At 36.0% G+C, this 19,254-nt stretch overlaps 11 protein-coding genes across 11 annotated transcripts; 1 reads left to right on the plus strand and 10 right to left on the minus strand.

Moving 5' to 3' along the window:
• Positions 1–98: 98 nt before the first annotated feature.
• On the minus strand, positions 99–581 carry TOT_020000073 (60S ribosomal protein L21; the record flags this gene model as incomplete). Its single annotated transcript, XM_009691808.1, has 1 exon — positions 99–581. One exon carries the CDS (start codon positions 579–581, stop codon positions 99–101), a length of 483 nt encoding a protein of 160 aa, XP_009690103.1.
• A 525-nt stretch (positions 582–1,106) lies between these two features.
• TOT_020000074 (transcription factor) lies at positions 1,107–1,601 on the minus strand (the record flags this gene model as incomplete). Its single annotated transcript, XM_009691809.1, has 1 exon — positions 1,107–1,601. The coding sequence occupies one exon, from the start codon at positions 1,599–1,601 to the stop codon at positions 1,107–1,109; it is 495 nt and encodes a 164-aa protein (XP_009690104.1).
• A 583-nt stretch (positions 1,602–2,184) lies between these two features.
• On the plus strand, positions 2,185–3,109 carry TOT_020000075 (uncharacterized protein; the record flags this gene model as incomplete). The annotated part of the gene is made up of 3 exons (XM_009691810.1): positions 2,185–2,469; positions 2,501–2,614; positions 2,663–3,109. The coding sequence occupies 3 exons, from the start codon at positions 2,185–2,187 to the stop codon at positions 3,107–3,109; spliced, it is 846 nt and encodes a 281-aa protein (XP_009690105.1).
• Positions 3,110–3,204: 95 nt separating this feature from the next.
• TOT_020000076 (hypothetical protein) lies at positions 3,205–5,146 on the minus strand (the record flags this gene model as incomplete). Its single annotated transcript, XM_009691811.1, has 2 exons — positions 3,205–3,226; positions 3,318–5,146. The coding sequence occupies 2 exons, from the start codon at positions 5,144–5,146 to the stop codon at positions 3,205–3,207; spliced, it is 1,851 nt and encodes a 616-aa protein (XP_009690106.1).
• Positions 5,147–6,156: 1,010 nt separating this feature from the next.
• TOT_020000077 (hypothetical protein) lies at positions 6,157–7,182 on the minus strand (the record flags this gene model as incomplete). The annotated part of the gene is made up of 1 exon (XM_009691812.1): positions 6,157–7,182. One exon carries the CDS (start codon positions 7,180–7,182, stop codon positions 6,157–6,159), a length of 1,026 nt encoding a protein of 341 aa, XP_009690107.1.
• Positions 7,183–7,479: 297 nt separating this feature from the next.
• TOT_020000078 (predicted protein) lies at positions 7,480–8,343 on the minus strand (the record flags this gene model as incomplete). Its single annotated transcript, XM_009691813.1, has 3 exons — positions 7,480–7,725; positions 7,875–8,075; positions 8,122–8,343. 3 exons carry the CDS (start codon positions 8,341–8,343, stop codon positions 7,480–7,482), a joined length of 669 nt encoding a protein of 222 aa, XP_009690108.1.
• A 564-nt stretch (positions 8,344–8,907) lies between these two features.
• On the minus strand, positions 8,908–9,708 carry TOT_020000079 (50S ribosomal protein L24; the record flags this gene model as incomplete). Its single annotated transcript, XM_009691814.1, has 5 exons — positions 8,908–9,030; positions 9,065–9,141; positions 9,183–9,250; positions 9,290–9,396; positions 9,430–9,708. The coding sequence occupies 5 exons, from the start codon at positions 9,706–9,708 to the stop codon at positions 8,908–8,910; spliced, it is 654 nt and encodes a 217-aa protein (XP_009690109.1).
• Positions 9,709–10,066: 358 nt separating this feature from the next.
• On the minus strand, positions 10,067–12,764 carry TOT_020000080 (replication factor-A protein 1; the record flags this gene model as incomplete). Its single annotated transcript, XM_009691815.1, has 17 exons — positions 10,067–10,159; positions 10,181–10,327; positions 10,361–10,477; positions 10,500–10,572; positions 10,605–10,691; positions 10,723–10,798; positions 10,831–10,951; positions 10,981–11,093; positions 11,286–11,427; positions 11,457–11,702; positions 11,733–11,801; positions 11,832–11,904; positions 11,935–12,132; positions 12,164–12,195; positions 12,227–12,323; positions 12,358–12,495; positions 12,607–12,764. 17 exons carry the CDS (start codon positions 12,762–12,764, stop codon positions 10,067–10,069), a joined length of 1,980 nt encoding a protein of 659 aa, XP_009690110.1.
• Positions 12,765–12,862: 98 nt separating this feature from the next.
• TOT_020000081 (molecular chaperone DnaJ) lies at positions 12,863–14,394 on the minus strand (the record flags this gene model as incomplete). The annotated part of the gene is made up of 5 exons (XM_009691816.1): positions 12,863–13,624; positions 13,656–13,703; positions 13,736–13,869; positions 13,899–13,987; positions 14,021–14,394. 5 exons carry the CDS (start codon positions 14,392–14,394, stop codon positions 12,863–12,865), a joined length of 1,407 nt encoding a protein of 468 aa, XP_009690111.1.
• Positions 14,395–15,221: 827 nt separating this feature from the next.
• Positions 15,222–16,727, minus strand: TOT_020000082 (uncharacterized protein; the record flags this gene model as incomplete). Its single annotated transcript, XM_009691817.1, has 2 exons — positions 15,222–16,039; positions 16,076–16,727. The coding sequence occupies 2 exons, from the start codon at positions 16,725–16,727 to the stop codon at positions 15,222–15,224; spliced, it is 1,470 nt and encodes a 489-aa protein (XP_009690112.1).
• Positions 16,728–17,155: 428 nt separating this feature from the next.
• Positions 17,156–19,242, minus strand: TOT_020000083 (uncharacterized protein; the record flags this gene model as incomplete). The annotated part of the gene is made up of 2 exons (XM_009691818.1): positions 17,156–17,946; positions 18,024–19,242. The coding sequence occupies 2 exons, from the start codon at positions 19,240–19,242 to the stop codon at positions 17,156–17,158; spliced, it is 2,010 nt and encodes a 669-aa protein (XP_009690113.1).
• Between the last annotated feature and the right edge of the window lie 12 nt (positions 19,243–19,254).

Raw genomic sequence — 19,254 nt, forward strand, 5'->3', positions numbered from 1 at the left:
TCATACTACTAACTATTCTCTTCATACTAAACCGCATAACAAGTAACTATCTAACATGTATGGTCGCTTTCTCGGGTTAGTTTTGCGGACGTAGAAAATTAGTACTTTTCGACAAACGGCACTGGCTCCAGTGTCACCACCGACTCAGGATCCACCTTCACCACGTAGCCTGGCGCCACTGCCTTCGGCTCCCTCTTCAGCTTCAGCTTCTTCCCCTCAAGCTTCGCCTGTCTGCGCAGCTCGTCGTTCGTCGCTACTCTCTTCAGGAACTCCTCTCTGCATCTGCTCTTCCTCACGTGCTCCACGTTTACGTTAACTTTTTTAAGCAGTTCCTTTCCTCTAACTACCTTCTTAACCATTACTCCCAGTGCTCTCTTTGTCACGTTGTACACTACTCCCGTCCTTCCGTGGTAGAATGAATGTGGCAGGCCTCTGTGGACTGAGGAATCGACGAAGATGTCCACGTGGTCTCCCACCTTGTACGTTGTCAGGTATCTGCTCAGTGCAGGCATTCCATGGCGGCGGAATGGCTTTGAGAACTTATGGCGAGTTCTTGCGCGTTTACCGTACGAGTGTGGCATCTGTATTACAAATTAGATATTAGCTTATATTTAAAATACTGGCTACTGCTGGTGCTATAAATACTCCTTTTAAGGGCACTAATACGTATACGTTTATGTGGAGCATAACATACCTTGAACTTTAGGACTAATAAATACAATTACGGTGTATATTTAATGTATAATAATGTAGTTATATTATAGAGATTTTAACTTATAAATAATACGTACTGTTTCCCTCAATATCCTTATTCTATTGGATGGGGATTAAATATCAGCTCAAGCATCCCCATCCATTCTTTTTCTCCAGTTTATCAAACTTAAAATCCTGCCTTCCATCCATTTATCACACTCTTTTGACTCTGTAAATTGAATTTAGATTACTATTTTCCATTATGTGGGTTATCCGCTTACTTACCTAACACATTGTGCACAGACTCTTTACCCTGGTCTACACTCACTCTATTCGTACACATATTAACGCATACATGTATTTATGAGATACATTATTTGCAATTTTACTTAATTATTTGTTATTTCTAAGTGTTATGTTGTTTCCTCCTTGGTGTCCTCATCGTGGATTTCAACCAATTTTGGTACCATTTGCTCATCGGGTACCTCCTCCACCACCTTTTGGTCTACTCCTGCCTTAGTTAAATCAAATCCTGCCGCTGATAGTTGTTGCAGTATATCTGGGAACGATATTTCCTTTTCTTCTGGCACTCCTGTTACGACGTATGTGTTTGCGTTCGGTGACGTTTGTATTTTTGGATTACTAAATGTTAACAGTGATCCGTCTTCTTTTAGCATCTGGATCTCTTCAATTCCTGGTATATTTGCCGCACCAATTGAGCGTAGGGCAAATTGTAGTCTCTTATCGTCTCCTACTATCTTTGTGGTTTTTTTCAATTTCCTTCTCGCTGTTCCCTTCCCGCCTGTTTGTGTTCCTGAAACTCCCAAGCGAGATCTCAATTTTTCTCTGGCTGCTAGCATTTCTGGAGTCACAGTATCAACTCCCACTGGGTTCACTGTTTCCATCATTCTCGAACTTTACACTACTTTATTCTCTCTTAAATCTACTTAGGTGGGTATTTTATTGATAAATTGAGATGGAAGGATGCTATTATCTGATAATATTCTAAATCACAGTTATATAATTTCCAATAACGGCTTTGGGGAAACGCCCTCCAAACCGAAGTTTATCTATATGGTTCGCAGTATTTGAAAAAATAAATTATCCTAAATTTTTCCTAATTGGTAAAAATTTAACTGATATTTATTAATGAATGATGGGGTTGAATTAAAGCTATAAAAGTACAAAAAAGGTGGATTCGATTTATATTGTTGTATTTTTGGACTATTGTTAACAATAAAATACTTAATTATGACATATGTATAATTCATAATAATTTTTATTTACACCTACACATTTTTCACTTTTCAAATCAATAAGATATTTTATGTTATTCTAGTCCACTTATATTTATTTAATTATTTTTATTGTATATTAGTTGTTTTTGTAATTTAAATCTGTTAATACATAAATTAATTTTATGTGTTTAATACTTAAAGAATATAACATTATTGATTGTATATTAAATTATGTCAATTCTCAATACATTATATGGATAAAACTGATGTTCCAAATAGAATTTGGAAGGAGGTCATTGATCCCTCATCTCGGTCAATTTATTATTGGAATGTTTTAACGGGAGAAACGACCTGGCAGAACCCTTCACATGACGATGCTGTTTCTTTACCCTTCACTGAAAAAATATCTCACGATTCCAAAGTGGTTATAGATAAGTTAACCCATAAGGTGGATAGAATCAAGTTCTTTTTTGATGAAATAAATTTAATCCATGAAGTTTGTGATCATCTTAGAAACGAAGAGATAGGTTCTATCAAGGTATTTGGGTACAATAACAATAGTGATTCAGGAATTGATAGAGCATTCATTAGATGGTTTGAATCAACTCTTAGAAGTCGCCACACCTAAAACAAAAAGTTACAACAAGTTTCTAGATTTAAAGAAGTTTTTAACGGAACAGAGGGTATTTTATATATACACACCAACTGTAACTTTACACACTTATTTGTAGAGTTATCTGAAAAACAATTCAGATGTATCTGATGAAGTGTTCGATAGGATAAATGATGTGTCAGAAGAGATTGAAAGGAACTTGGAAACTATCAAGAAATTTGACGTTAACAATGACCACCTCTTGGACGGGTATAAAGTGTACATGGAGAAGAGAAAGCTTGAGCCAATAAATCAACCTGATTTATCGATTGATAATGAAAAAAAGGTTTCACCTAATCAGAATTTGGATTATAGTAACTCTAAAGATGTAAAGGTTGATAAAAAAAGCATTCTTAAGTCCATTCATGAAAGGTGGAATAGGGCATCTGAAATCATCGATGAACCTGATAGCGAAGATGTTAGAGTTGAGTACAAGAAAACAAAGGGTTTTAGCTTTGTCAACACTGATGAGGATAATCCTAATCTGGTGCCAATATCTAAGCCTTGGTACGAGAAAGACGATTAAACTCATACTCCAACTTTATATACATATATATGGGTATATACACATAGGTATGTACACACGTATATATGATATCATGTATGATCACACATAAAATTTTACTTGTTCATGTTAAAGTTTCTACTTGGTTTACAGTTTCATTTTACACAATGTTTATTAAATAATTTACACGATGGTTTCTATATTGTAAAATTCTTAGCTAAAAATTGACGAAATCATGTTACCAAATGAACTAACGTTGGTATAAATGAAATAGCCTAATCCGCAGCAAGCAGCTGTACCAACGGTTGTTCCGAGAGCCTGGGCAGTTATTGTTTTAGTTTTTTCTTCTTGTTCTTTATCTATTTCTATAAAGACTTGTTCGCTACCAGGCTCATTTAATCTATAACTGTTGTCTTTTGGATCTTTATCTTTTAACGTTTCATTTTTAATCCATACATCTGAATCTTTATTTTTTGAGTACCAAACAAATTCTCTATGTCCTTCTGCATACTCGTATACAATAAACCTGGGTTTATTGGTAGGATCATAGAGTACACACACAGTAAATACCCTTTCATTGTCAATAACTGATTTTAATGGTTCCCCTTTTTCAACAATTCTAACATAAAATGGATAACTATTGTAATTTACTGTCTCAATCATTGTATAATTGTCACGAAGAAAACTCCTCTTTCCAATGTATCTATTATTCCTATTATAATCTTGTAAGTCCATTCTTTTAACATAATCAATGTCTATATCAATCCAAAAAAGTTTTGAGTAAGCAGTTTCTAGTATATGATCATTAATATAAGATTCCGGATTCCAAGTTTTTAATTCTTCACATTTTACCCAGCAATCTGAGGCATAGTGTCTACGTCTATACCATTGATATGTTGTATGTGAATCAGGAAAACACATAAACAAAGGGTAATCTTTGTCATGCCTATCATCACAAACAATGTGAAATTTTGAATAAGCTTTTATTTGCGAAATTATCTGTTCTTGATTGTTGATAGTTAAACTTTTTATTTTAAAAGTTCTAGATTCGCTTAATTCATAATTGTAGACTTTAAACCTTGATTGTGAACTAGAATGAGATGTAATTTTACCTCTAATCCCCTTTGCGGTCAAAGAGCTAGGTTCTCTGTGATAAAAAAAATCGTTATCAATCTCGAAGTCTATTTCGTATAATTGATCATAAAGTTCATTTATGTACTTTTTTATGAAATCGCCTTCGAAAAATTCAGAAACATTTGAATCAGGTTTCCATTCGTTTGATTTAATATTACTGCGTGAATACCATTCATAATCATTTGCTTTATTTTTCTGGTACTTGACTACGCACACAGAAATAGGTTCAAATGGATATGAATCTTTTTTTCCAAAAGCATGAACAGCAATAATTTGGCAATCATTAATATCATTTATTTTTAAGGGTGTGCTTTTAAAGTTTACTTGTTTTAAGTGGAAAGGTTCTTGAGATGGCACCTCATGGGTGTACACATCGTAACCATTCAATTTAATATGACTCAAATTAATATGTATATTTTCATATTTATACTGAGCGGTATTTTTTAGCTCTATTATTACTCCATTCATCAAAGTGATTTGTTCCTCTAATTTATTCTTTATTTCCAAACGATTTGATGACCATTTAGGATCAACCACCAAATCTGGTAGAAGCATCCAAGATTGTCTATTCTTATCCCTGGGACAAAAGTATCTGTAGCTTATGTGATGATTTGAATAGATCCTTTGTATACATATCAGCAGTGGATCTTTTTCATTGTTAATTTTGTAAAAGACGAAGAAACCACATACATTATCAAGCGGCAAATGGACGTCGAAATCTAAGTTTTGGTTAACTGAATCCATTCTAACTGAGTTCAATTTATACGGTCCAACCCTTTTGGGGCTGTGGTATTGGTACACATATCCTCTGAATGTGTCTTCTCTTATTATGACATCAATAAGTTTACCGTTCGTACTGTTGTACGTAAATTTTTTATCACGTAGCTCTTTATGAGAAAGAATATGTATGTCAAATGACGCCATTTTCTTAAATGAATATTCACAAATACTCTATGTATATGTATGTGTTTCAATTATTAGCTGTGAAATATGAATAGGTTATGTACTTATGTACTAGTGTATAGCAAAGTATATTAAGTGATTGCAAGTGAATGGAAGGCCGTGGATTCCTCATCTGTCTGGTTTGTTCATGTATGTGTTAAGACAGTTTTCAAATTTTAGGTGTGTTGTCATGGCAATGGAAAATTTCACTCCCCCATGGAAATGTGTCAGAATAGGTCGGACATAAATTTTTCTATTTTTATTCTTAAATCACTGAGAAATAATGTCCGCTTAAGTATTTATAGCTTTTTTTGACATTATAAATTTTTTATTAATTATTGGTCACCATATTTAATAAATAAAAAGTGATTTCATTCAACCCAATTCCAACTCAGGTCATGTACACCATTATTGAGTTTATGTAAATATATGATAATTTTACATAAATTTATGTTACTATTTACATTTTAATTGTATTTATATTGTCATGGTGGTTGAATTATCTAGTTTTTTCAATTCATACACATTATGACCACATATACTGCCTATATAGTACTCATGCAACCTTAGTAATATACTTATACTTAGTATATATTGTATATATATACATATGTCAATAAATTTATTTTTATCATAATTTTTCATTTTTTATCCCATTTTTTATTTTAACCTTAATTTTCTTATTCTTTTATGTGGCAACCAATTTTTGACTGTAAATTTAGCATATACTAATTTTCTAAATTCACCCCATTCTAAACTTGTTAACCCGATATCTTACCCTGCTTATTCCTTTACTTAATTTATATGATTTACTATTTTCAACTTACGAATAATGCATCTAACACCTTATGGATGACTATAGCGTTATTTTTTCTTAATACTACATAAATGTGTATTTCATTTATTACCTTTTAGTCACATAATACCTATTTACACACCTAGTTACAACATACTATTAATAATGTGTACTTTTAATTTAAAATACATTAAAGTTAGTATTGGAAATCGAACGTAGCCAAATCCTTTTCGGTAATCTCTTCAAAATTGTAGAGATATTTCCAATTAGGAGTTACATTCAATAGCAACTCGCTATTTTTCCCACTATCTTTATACGTCAAGCTTAAAACAATTTCCTTAAGTTTATCTCCTTGCCATTTGGCCACCATTTTTGTACAAAATGCTGAACCTCCTGTTTGCCAAACATCACTGTTTATTCCAACTTTAGTCTTTACTTTGACCTTGACGATACGGTATTTTTTGTCGCTCAGCAGAACATCCATAATCTTATTCACAACTCCTGCATCGTCCTTTTCTTCAGAATTAGTCAATGTATACTGAGTATTGGTTATGTTTTGCTTCGCAGCCTTGGCTGCTTCGGTGCCCTCCGATATCTTTACATGTTTTGATTTATAGTCATGAAAATCAAATTCAATCTCAGTTGTACTTTTAATTAATAAATCTAAATCTACAGCCTCTTTAGTATCCTTTTCTATAGATTCTTTGTATTCTTTAAGTTTATTTTTGTATAGTTCAACAAACTGATTGTGAGCCTGTTTATCTATACCCTCCCATTCGGATGAATTGTACTTTTTTCTGAAGTACAGGGCTGTGCTGTCGTCGTTGCGATTAAATTCTACACTCAGAGATATTGGCTTGAGGTCCAACAGCTGCGATTTAAATCTGAAGGCGTTCGTGTTTGTTGCCTTCCATATTTCTGTTTCTCCGTCCAGGGCGCTCTTAAATTTATTTCCCGACTGGTACGTGACCTCTGTGTATTCTATGGTACAAGTAAATTTCGAGTACCCGTGGAGACTATTAATATCCAAGTTCACAAGCTCCCCTTCGAATGTCGTTTTATATGGGTCCTGCTGCTCTGGTGGTTGCGATTCTGGTGACTGTTGAGAACTATTTGCTGTAGAAGATGATCCCAGCGGATTCGAGGCCCGAATCGTCCCCAAAATCCTCCCGATAGTCAGCACAAATACAATATTCTTTAAGACTCTGATTAATTTAAGCATTTCCAACACATATTTTTTCCTTTTGTTTTTTTACCGTTCTTTGCATGGGGGACCTTTTCTGATGTTGGTCGCGGCATGCCTACACATCCCCCTTCAATCTCCTTTTTTTACCTTCTTTCTCTTATTTTTTTAATTTTTTTTCTGGATTCTTTCTTGAAATGCCAACACCTATCAATCCCTACCTTTTACACCCTAAAGACATTTACTTTTACTTTTTTACCTATTTATTTCTACGTATCACATATATTTGTTTTCCTTTCTTATATCAAATTAAGGTATTTGGCCGATTCCCACCTTTTAGTCTTCCAGCGGCACTGTCACTTCGTCTGCGTTTGGGAACACTTTAGTCAGTGGTCCGTGGGACGAGATCCACTTTACGTGCACTCCTTTGTTTTCCAGTCTTCCTTCCGCCTGGTACTTGAGGTACTCTTCTTTTGTGAACGGCGTGAATCCCCATTTGTTTGACACGAATATTTTTTGTCTTCCTGGGAACTTATACTTTGCTCTTCTGAGTGCTTCCACTGCCTTGGGCACGAGGTTTTCCTACACATCAATTAATCTTCTTCTTTCAATATTTTTCCTTATCACAGCTTAATCAAACTACTAATTTTAACAACTAACCTTATTTCTATCTAATAACTTAAATTTCTACTTATTTTCGCAAATTAATTAGACAATTTATCTTCACTTACCCTTGTTCTTATCGACATCAGTACTTGTCCAATGTTGACTCTTGCCACTACTCCTGTTGGTTTTCCGAATGCTCTTCTCATTCCTGTTTGCAGACGATCTGCACCTGCGCACGAGAGCATTTTGTTGATTCTCAGTACGTGGAACGGGTGAACTCTAACTCTTATGTGGAACGACTCCTTTCCTCCAGACTTGACCATGAACTAAATATTTATTAATTTTCTGCTTTCGCTTCTTCTTCACTCTTACCTTGTTTGCGCATATTCTTGCTGCTTCCAGTGCTTCTGAGGATATCTGTTCGTATTCTCCTGACACTATATGTACTGCGCATGGGAAATCGTCTACGTCTGCTCCCTTCAGGCCCATATCGTATATTCTTATTTTCGGGTCTGGGACACCTCTGCAGAAGCGCGACTTTGGGTACGGCTTGTTTTTACAGTATCGGTAGCATCTCGCTGGTCTTCTTCCCATCTTCACAAATATTTACTTTAAACCAGAGTTTAACTTTAAATTAGTGAAGATTCGGGGTATTTAATTTCAATATCTGTATTTTTTATTATCGGCTTATCTACTCTTTTCCTATTTATCTATGTAGAAGGCTCAGATGTGTTTATCTGGTGCCCAACTTTCTACTTGTTTACATATACTTGGTCTTCCAGTAAATACTACCCACTAAATACCTATATACTATATTATCTATGAAACGAACCTTATGGTTATAAGAGTTATTATTAAATAATGGCCTCTTATATTTTTCACACTAATGGGGTGGCATTATTGGCTGCCGCTGAGGGAGACGGATACTTCTTACACCTTAAACTATCATGTAAGACTCTGTATACTATTTAAATTTAATCGTTTTTTCACTTCTATTCGTCTCTATTTGACTGATTAACGGATTGAAATTCAATCCGGTCACGATTTATTTTTGTTAATCCGCAGTTTTACTACATTCTTATGCGATATTTTACACTTTACTCCTCGATTTCAAATTCTGCCATGTTCCATATCTTCAATATTTTTTAGATCCAGAATTTATTCCACTTTTACTTCCTGCTTCTTATCACTCAGCAGAGCCAGAATCTTCTTTTCCTTGATCTTTTTTGCCAATCTTGTTAGCAGATTAAAATTCTCATAGTCCTTTTGAGCGTATATTTCCTATTTTATCCAATTAATTTGCCCTTTTACCTACCTTTACTGGTGTTTGTCGTTTTGGCGGCTTCTTGTACTGGTTCCAGGTTACTTTTGCTGGTTCAGGCAAGGATGATCCTATTTTTAGTTGATTTGTTCATTTATTCTGTTTAACTTACCTGAAAGCTTACATATTCTTACACACTCTCCGTTCATCATATATCTTCTTTTTACTATTGTTGGCTTCCTAACATTGTTATTATATTTCTCATTTTTAGTCTCTTACTTCATTACTGGGTCCACTAGGGATATATTTGTGATATGGATTGGCATCTCCTGAGTTATCAGACTTGGCTTCTTCCCATCGAAGGACGGATTCCAGAACGTTTCTCTCTATTAACTCATTTGTTTTTTATTCAGCATTACCATGTTGCAGTTTTCCACTATCGCTTGGTTCTTCCTATTGAATATTTTCAGTATTACCCCCTGTCGATCCTTATCTTGTCCGTGCAGCACCTGAACCAGGTCTCCGACTTGCATATTCAGGCATTTTGCCAGGTCCACTCTCCTCGGTTGCCCCTTTTCCGTTATGAACTTCGGTATTGAGTTATATTTCGAGAAGTGTAGGAAATAATTCCTGTTTGGCACCTTCCGGTTCTTTATTTGCTGAAAGGCCTGCTGGTTTGCCCTAAAGTATTTTGACATCTTCTTCACTCTCACAAATTATTGATTACAATGTGTAAAAATCAATTTTAGTGTGTAACCTTTTCCTTTGGCTCCATGTCACCCAACGTCTTTACCTCACTCACTTATCATTTACTTAATTTTTAATTTATTTTTTTACTTCTATTTATATTTACTTATTATTATTTATATTTACTCTATTTATTTATCTTTCTGGGTATTTAAGAAGGACGGAAACTAGGACTCGTTCCCTGCCACGTTTTCGTTCGATACTACTACCCTATACCAAATGTTATTGTGTATTTTCTGGTCTTGAACTCTGGCTCGAGGTACACGTGTAACATATACATCAATTATCACTAGTTAACATTATTTTACACTACTCTTCCGTCATAATTTTTTTGATTCTCTCCACTCTATCTGTGATTGCGAACTCCACTTCTTTTTCCAGTGGTATTGCCTTTAGTATTTTCTAAAAATCGGTTATAGCAACCAGTATAGCTGTTTCTACCAATGCCAATGTTACTGCTATACTATAGTTACTGCTTAATCTATTCCTGTTTATATTGGTTCTTACATATTTTAATCTTGGTTCATCCATGAAATTTTCCACCGTTGCTTTGATTTTAAATACGTATTCCTACTCGTGGTTTGCTCCTCTTTCTTCGCTTACTGTTAGTCTCACTTCTTCAAAATAGTTTGCAAAATTCTTCCCCGTTTCGTCCGTTCCTCCATTTTCCATGAGCTTCACTAGGTTATATGCCTTCGTTCCCATTATCGACTGCACATCCTCTTAACCAATTGCTCCTTACCTCTCCGACATCCGTCATTGCTGTCACCCACATGTGTGACGTCTCGTCCACTATTTTCAGCGTCAGCATGTACCTAATCATTTTCTGTCATCTTCTCCAATTTACATGTGCGTTGGGGTTCCTCTGTTTTCGCATCTCGGACAGTACCATCCGTCGTCGTTGTTCATCCTCTTGCGGCACCCTGGGCACGATCTGCGAGTCTCATTCTTGCTTCTCCACTTACGGCCACGAGAACGTTCCGTCCTTTAGCACTTCTATCAATGCTCTCGTTGTGAATATCATTCCGTTTGAGTCAATTGCTATCCTCATTTCATTACGCCTTCAAACTTACACTTGAACTGCAGCGCTTGATTCGTTGCTGATATGATTTCTGCCAGTGAGCTCATTTGGTTAAACACTTTCGAACTCGATCCTCTACTCGTTTCCGTTCCAAAATTCAAGGTGTGCGAGTTCTAAACACTCTTTCACATCTCCACTTTACCTCGTTCCACCACTTTCTCAGCTCCAGTGCTTCTTGTATCACTGGCTCAAATATTACTTGCGTCGATCCCATCACATCCAACTTTTTTCCTTGCCACTCTATCACTTTTACTCCTATTATTAAATCAGTTACTTAATTGATCAATCAATCAATTGTTTAATTGTATTTTTACATCATTTACGCTAATTCACCTTCATACATGGTAACTGCCTTTTAACTACCTACTCAACTACCATAGTCCTGTATCTACTTTCTTAAGCACTTCCATATTTAACTGCGTTTACTTCTTTCAAGTGCTCGCTTACCTTTGAGGCACACCAGCGGGTGCGAGTCCGGGCCTTCGTAGTTGAAGTTCCTTATCTTCGGCCCCCAGCTCGTCAGCCAAATGCTCGACTTCGTAGAGTCGCAGATCAGGAAGTCTCTCTTTTCCAGCGCCTTCCCCGTGGACTACTCGTTCATCTTCTCTTATTGCTTACCTTCACTTGCACCGTCTGCAAATCTTTTGCCGTCACCACCACTCCAATAACGTCTATTTGTTCTCCCACCTTCAGGTTCTGTATTTGGTCCAGCGGCGTGAACGAGAAGCAGAAGGACGGTATTGTGTCGTCGTTCTGGAAGAGCTGTATGTGGCAGTGTTCGTCCAGCACCAGCTCGCACGAGTGCCTCAGGCTATTGAACTTCTTGTTCGCAGGCTTCAGCTGTCCTCCGCTGATCGAGTACACCTGATCGTTATACTGAGGCTCTCATCCTACCTGGCCTTCCTCCAGGAACGTGTACCACTTGTTCACCGACTCTCCGAAGAACGTTGCTCTGATCTCTCCCTGCGACACTTTTATTCATTTGCAACCTACGTTCGAGTCGCACAGATCCACTGAGAACAGCTGACTTTCTCCTCTCTGGTTGTTGAACTTCCTTATGTCCGACCTGATCGTCTCTTCTATCTTTCCCACTTACTTGTACGCCACTCTTGCTCTTATCAGCCACTTCGGTGTGTACAGCGTCAGGTCCGAGATTTTAGTCGGCGGTATTTCGAGCTTTTTCTTCACGTTTTTCGGCGGCTCGTATGGGTTTGAGATCGTCTTCACTGATCTCACGTTCTCCTGCTTCCTCACTGGACCTGACTCCTTCGTGTTCTCTTCCTTCTTTGGGCTTCTAATTTCCTTTAACTTTTCCTTCCACTTACTTGTAGCTTTCGTCTTGCTCAATTCCGAGTCCCTGAATTATTTTTTTTCCAACTTCCACTTACTGGGTGATACACCAGTGTAGGAATCAGGTTTCCTATTAGGTGTCTGTAGTCGCCTGGAACCACCGAAATCCTCGTCAACACTACCAAATATCTCGATCTAATTTAATTTTACTTCGATTTTATTCTCTTACCTCGTTCTTGCTATCTTGTATTGGTTAAAACTGATTATTTTCCCTATCAGTTGTCGATCTCCGTCCGGTGAAGGTGGAACTAGTGCCAAGCACGTATGTTTGTACGCGTATGGCACTGTCCCATCTATTGTTTCTATTCTACATAGTTATTTATTTCAATTTTTACATATGTCTTCTAATTACAATGTGTGAGCCCGTTGCACACACTTTTCTATCTATTTATCTATTTTTTGCTTTCACTGGACTTACAGGTATTTGTTGTCTGCTATACACGACTGTTCTAGGCAGAGAAGCTTTACTGGCACTTGGCATTCGTGGACTTCTTGGAAGTACTTCTCATTCGCCGTAGTCACTGCTTCTGCCAACTGTGTGAAGAAATCTTTTGACAATATTCGCGGCAACGACATTTTACTCGTTTATATATATCGATATTTATTTTCTGAATGGGAATTTACACATATTACGCACTACATTATTTACACAACATCGTGTTGGCTTTCTCTCTTCACCCCTTGTTCCCTACTACTCTCTTCCACCATTTAGAGGACTCTCCTTGAGCGTATTCTTCTCCTCCGCTTTTACTGTTTGCCATTGTTTCCTTTTCGAATTCTTCTATCAGTTCCTTCTGCTTCACCGTCAGTGACTCTGGCAGCTTCAACTCGAAGTGTATTATCAGATTTCCGTTATTTCTGCTATCTACTTTCGGCGGTCCCTTGTTTTTCAGCGTTTTTACGAATGATGGCTGCGAGTTCGGCACCAACGACACTGTTGTTGATCCTTCCAGTGTCGGTATTTGTATACTTCCTCCCAGCAGGCACTGCTTCAATGATATTGGCACGTTTACGTGTATATCGTCGTCGATCCACTTGAATATTGGGTGCGGCTGTATGTTTATGTTTACGAACAGGTGTCCGTTTTTTCCTCCTCTCATTCCCACGTGCCCTTGGTTCGGTATTCTCATTTGCATTCCGCTTCTCACTCCTGCTGGCAGGTCTACGCTCACGGACTTCGTCTGTGCTCTATCTCCTGAGCCTCCGCATGCTTTACATGGGTACGGCACTACTTGTCCGCTTCCGTTACATGTTCTACAGGGCACTCCTATTATTATTGGTCCTCTTTCCATTCTTTGCACTCCTGGTTTAACAGTCATTACTGTTATCATCTTACCTGTTCCGTTACACACTTTACACACGTCTATTGACGTTCCTGGTTGTCTTCCCAGTCCGTGGCAGTCGTTACATGACACTCTTGCTGGCACCGTTATGTTCTACACATACTTTACTTTTATTTTTCCCTACCTTCGTGCAACCTCGTATTGCTTCCATGAAACTTATTGTTATCTCCGTCTACACTCACTTTTATCTCAGTTTACTAGTACCTGTATATCTTCTCCCCTCGAGGACCCTGTGAATGATGTGCCTGTTCCTGAGGCCATTCTCGAGAACATTTCCGCGAAATCCGTGAACATGAACGACGAATCTCCGAACCCTGAGAAACCTCCGAACCCTCCTGCTAAACTTCTTTTTTGATTATTTTCTTACCTGATGGATCAAATCCTGCGTCTTCTGACTGCATCCCCGTTTGATCATATACTTTCCTCTTTTTAGGATCTGACAGCAATTCGTATGCGCTACATACATTTTTTATCATCTGATACTCCTACCTTGTTATTTGTGCCATCTTCTGCTTAGCGTCTGGTGAGGGGTTCAAATCTGGGTGATACTTTTTCGCCAATTCTCTAAACTTCCTCTTTATTTCATCGTTTGTTGCGTTTCTGCTGACTCCCAGTACTTTGTATGGGTCATTTGTGTATCTTGGAGCCGACGTATGTATATAATTGACATGACATTTATTGTATTTACAGTTGGTGTTAAACTGTGAGCTTTTAATATAAATATTAAATCTGTTAAAACATAAATTTTTGTTATTAATTAGACTATGGTGTGTATTTAGTGAACTAAAAGATCTGGAGTATGTTCTTCCAGAGACTGTTACTATGGAATTTGAAATAGCTGGATTCCACGGTACGCTTCTCATATTTATGTTACATTTGTGCTACATTATAAAACAAAACAATTCTAAGACATATTTTTATCATGATGATGGATAAATACTAAATAACATATATTGTATACCCAACTCTAAGTTTTAACACAATAAGACTATTATTTATTTTTTTAATCTTTTTAATCCTCCAATACGATGATATTTTTATTATTCTTACAACGTCATTTCATTTTTGGATATTTGAAGCCCTTTGGATACTTTTCCACTGTTATATTGTCAAACTCTTTCCTGATAAATCTAAATCCTACGTAGATTCCTATAAGTGCCAATATTACCAATATTACAATCACTATTATTGTTATCGTCACCTTTTTATTTGATCTGCAACTGCAACCATTAACACAGTCGCAATTTTTCCGTCCCATTCCCCTGGATAACCTTTTAATACTTTCTTCCACTTTGGCTCCTACATTTCTCTTCTTTTCTTTAATTGACTCTGATCTACTCATCATCGATCTTCTTGAGCCGAAACTCCCAGAGTTCATCATTTTATATGGGTTATACTCCACTTTGTTTTTCATTTTAATCAATCAAAATTACGACTTTTTTTCCGATGTGTATTTAATTTTAAGAGGTTGTTACTTTATTTATAAATTATTTTAAGACTCATACATCTTTGTAGTTTTTTGTTTCTGATTTAGCATTTACTTTAACACATTTTGAGAGACGCAGATGATAAATTAGATTCTACGGCTTTTATTTTTATAAAATTGGATTATTTGATGTTCTTAAAATTTAATACATAATTTATAAATATTAATACAAAAATTAGTTATTTTTAGAGCTCCTTTACAGTATTATTTTAACTTTAGTCCCAATGCCTTCGATTGAAGATCACAGTAGTAGTGTTTTGTTCCGTCTAAGTATTCGAAGTCGTTGACTACTCTGAAGTAGCCCTTTTCTCCCCAATTTTCTCCCCAAGAGTTCCTCACTATCCAGTAGTGTGCCTTGTGTGTGTCATCGTATCCATGTCCCACTACTATCACAGCATGGTTGCTCCTTCTGCAATTTCTGAAGCGGTATATTCCCTCCTTATAGAGCATGAAGTCCTTGTCTGCGTACATGTTGATTAAGAATGGGCCTTCCCTTTCCAAGTGTTCTATTAAATCCTTTTTTTTTAGTGACATCATTTTCATTATAAGTTTATTCTTACATTGGTTCGGCTGCTTACATATAAAGTCTTCCTTTTTATATGGGTACTCCTCTTCTGTGCAGTAGGGGTTTGTGATTGCGTATCTGACTCCAAGCAGTGGGACCCCTCCTTCTTCACATCTAAACTGCGGAAGTATGCAGTCCAGCATTTGCTGCACACTAAATGTGAGTTTGCTGCCACCTCCTATTGCTAGTGCTGCTGAAATAAGGTCTGCTGACGCAAAAGCCCAGCAGGAGCCGCAGCGACCTTGGTCCCTTATGGGTATTATTACTCCCTTGTCTCTCCAATCAAACAGCTTCCCCGGGTAGTAGTTAGGGTCTTTGATTTGTCCGTATCCAGAGCTCAAAGGGTCGTCTTCAGGCACGTATTTGATTGTATTTGAGTCAAGGATTCCTCCCGTCATTTCAACTTCTGATCTATCCGCTGCACTCGTGTAACCCAGAGTATACATACGATCCTTATCTGAAGAATATTATTATCTAATTCAATAAGACATACCTGAATTAAAAGTCTCTATATACACCCTATTCCTCCTGAAGTACGAATATCTTATTTTGTATCTATCCGCATTCGCGTATTCCTTTTTAAATGTTCTCACAAACTTTTTGAACTTAATTATTGTTTCCACTTCAAAGTCATCATCTAGTTCTATTTTCTTATCTACTAAATAACTTATTATTGTTTTCAGCTCCTTTGTCGTTAAACCGACCTTTTCACCCTTTATACTATGACAAAACTTATCCATAGTTTCACTTGTGCAGTACAGGTCATCTACATCAACTATCTCTACTCCCTTTTCCTTCAATTTTCTTTGCAATCTTTCTAAATATTTCAATTTTAATCCCTCTAAATCTTTGCAAAGTTCGCTACTTTTAACGCAATCTAAAATTTTATCGGAGTAAATAGCGGTTAATGTTTTGACGGGTACCGGTTTTTCAAATCTGTACTTAAAGAGCTTAGACCCTGGTCTATATGTCAACATGAAGATCGTTATACCAATTACTATGGCTGGTACTAGCACACAAATGCCAATGAAGTATTTGTTGATGAATTTTACTTTAAATTTTTTATCTTTGAAATCCTCGTCTAGTGTGTATGAATTCCCACGGGAATACTTTCTAACAAAGAAATGTTCGTATGGAAGTTCCATTTTTAACTGTCTATTTTACTCTATTATTATTTATACGTTCTAAATATTCTAAAATTTAGAAGAATGCTGCAGATATTAATTCAAATTTGAGATTAAATTTACGATTAAAATTTGATTAACTTTTGTTATAAGTGGAGTGAAATTAAATATTAAATATTATAAATCAAGACAAAATATAGATATAAACTATTATACAATTAAAAGAAAGGGGTGTGCTGTATTTTCATGTAAATATCTTTTCTGTACTACGTGTACTTAAAGTCTTTTTTGTAAAATTAGCAAATCAAAAAAGGAACCAAGATATTCAACTAGATATTTGGTATTAATATTGATTATATAAACATATATATTTACATTTTTCAAAAAATTACGATAGTTTTTTTGGAATTATTCCAAACCTTTTAATCTAGAGTAGATATTTTACACATTTATACTATTCCGCGGGAATATTTTAAGAAGTCACAGTATTGTGAATTTTGATCGGAATCATCGGTGGATTCATCTAACATTCTGAAAAATCCTTGCTCTCCCCAATCCTCTCCCCATGAGTTTTTGACTATCCAGTACTTTTTATTCTTCTCAGTATCTAGACCGTGTCCTACTACTACGACTGAATGTGCTTCTTTTGCTTCACAACTTCCATTGAATATTCCATCTCCGTACAGGAAAAAATCGTTACTTGTGTAGAACAGAGTCAAGAAAGGCCCATTCTTCTTCAGAAAATCTAGAGCATCTTTATCTTTTAAGCTAACTATTTGTTTTACACCCGATTCATATTCGCATCTATATGCAGAACACTGATGTTTTGCTCCTTTATACTTATATTCTTCATCTTTGCACATTTTATTGTCCTTTATATATTCTAGAGCTTTCATTTGGCTTCCTCCCTTTTCACAATTATACTTAGGGGACACACAATCTACCAGTTGTTGATAGCTATAAGTTGTTTTATCTCCTTTTTTTATTGCTGCAAATGAATTAAACACTTCTGTTGCCGCCATTGCCCAGCATGATCCGCACGAGCCCTGGTGTACTACTTTCGAAACAACATGCTTTTTCCTCCAGTCTACATCTATCTCTTGATTTCTTAAATTTCTTGTATTTTTTGAAGCTCCTGAAAGCCTCTCTTTTGCTTCGACTGGAAACGACGATAATTGTGATAGATCTGATCCCATGTCTGCCAGTGCGTTGACTTCCATATTGTACAATCTATTTGGATCTAAACAAGTTATTAATAACATTTTTATAAATTGTGTTAGTATCTAACTGTTTTTTAATTATAATGATATAACTAACCTTTATTATGCTTCTCTATTTTTACAAGATTTTTCCTAAAGTTTCCAAAGCCGGTTTTAAACATTTGTTTGGTAGACATATATTTTCCATATTTTTTACTAAATTCTCTATATTCATCCACTACTTTATATTCTTTTTTTAAATCTATGGCAGTTTTTTCTTCAAACAATACTTCTGCCAGCAGATCCAATTCCCACTGGTACACAAAATTAGCCTTAAGTTTTTCACATTTACCTATCATACAGTCTTCAAAAGACCCCTTTATTACAGTGTGTTTAACATTTTGTGCAAATTCTTCCAGTTTTTTAAAAATAGTATCTTTATCACTCCCTCCCGGAACAACCATGTCTGAATCCTTTACTCCTTCTGGGTTCTTTTTACGTTCCTTCAGTTCTTTTATTCGTCTCGCTTCTTCCATCGCATGTTCTTGGCGTATTTTAAAAAGTCTCTCTAACTCATTTTTAAAATCTTCCTCTTCTTTCAATTTACGTTTCTCCTCCTGCACGTGCTCTTCATACTTTTTTCTAAGATCCTCGGCATTTTCAGGAACATCATTAGTTTTTGGGCTTTCAACATGTACTTGTGGCGTTTTTTTATCTTCAACTTTTGGTGGTATTTCAACTGGTTTTGGGTTTGGTTCAACTTTTTTGGGAGTTTTGTCCTCCTTAAATACATCAAGCTTCTCTTCTTCTCCGGTTGGAAGTGTAACAACATCTGATCTATCTTCAGTTATTTTATGCTCTTGATCTGTTACTTTATTAGGTTCGGGATTGGCGACTGGAGGCTTTGGTGGTCCAACAACAGGTTCAAGTTCATTTTCCTTATTATTTAAATCATCAGTATTCAAATCCCTTGGTTTCTCGGGTTCAAAGAGTTCGTCCTTATTTAACTTTTCTGGATCTAAAGTATCTCCTTTAGTTTTTTTATTATCACGGTCCTGAATAACTGGTTCAGTTTTTTCATCCAATTTATCTACTGGAAGTTCCTTGTGGATTATTTTGTCTGACTTTACATTTACTTGTTCTGGTAGTTTTTCATAAGGTCTATTATTTAAATTTTTTCTATGATCAAAAATAAGGATACCTATTATATAAGATAAAAAAATGAGTAATCCCACAAGAATAATCAATAATAAAACTGAAAAAATTAAAAATCTTTTATCTTTAGGAGATTTGGATTTATCAGCAGTTGGCTGTTCATCAAGAGTATATTCGTCCATTATCAGTGTCAA

The sequence above is a fragment of the Theileria orientalis genome, chromosome 2 (genome assembly GCF_000740895.1).
Source record: "Theileria orientalis strain Shintoku DNA, chromosome 2, complete genome".
In the NCBI taxonomy this organism is placed as follows: Eukaryota; Apicomplexa; class Aconoidasida; order Piroplasmida; family Theileriidae; genus Theileria; species Theileria orientalis.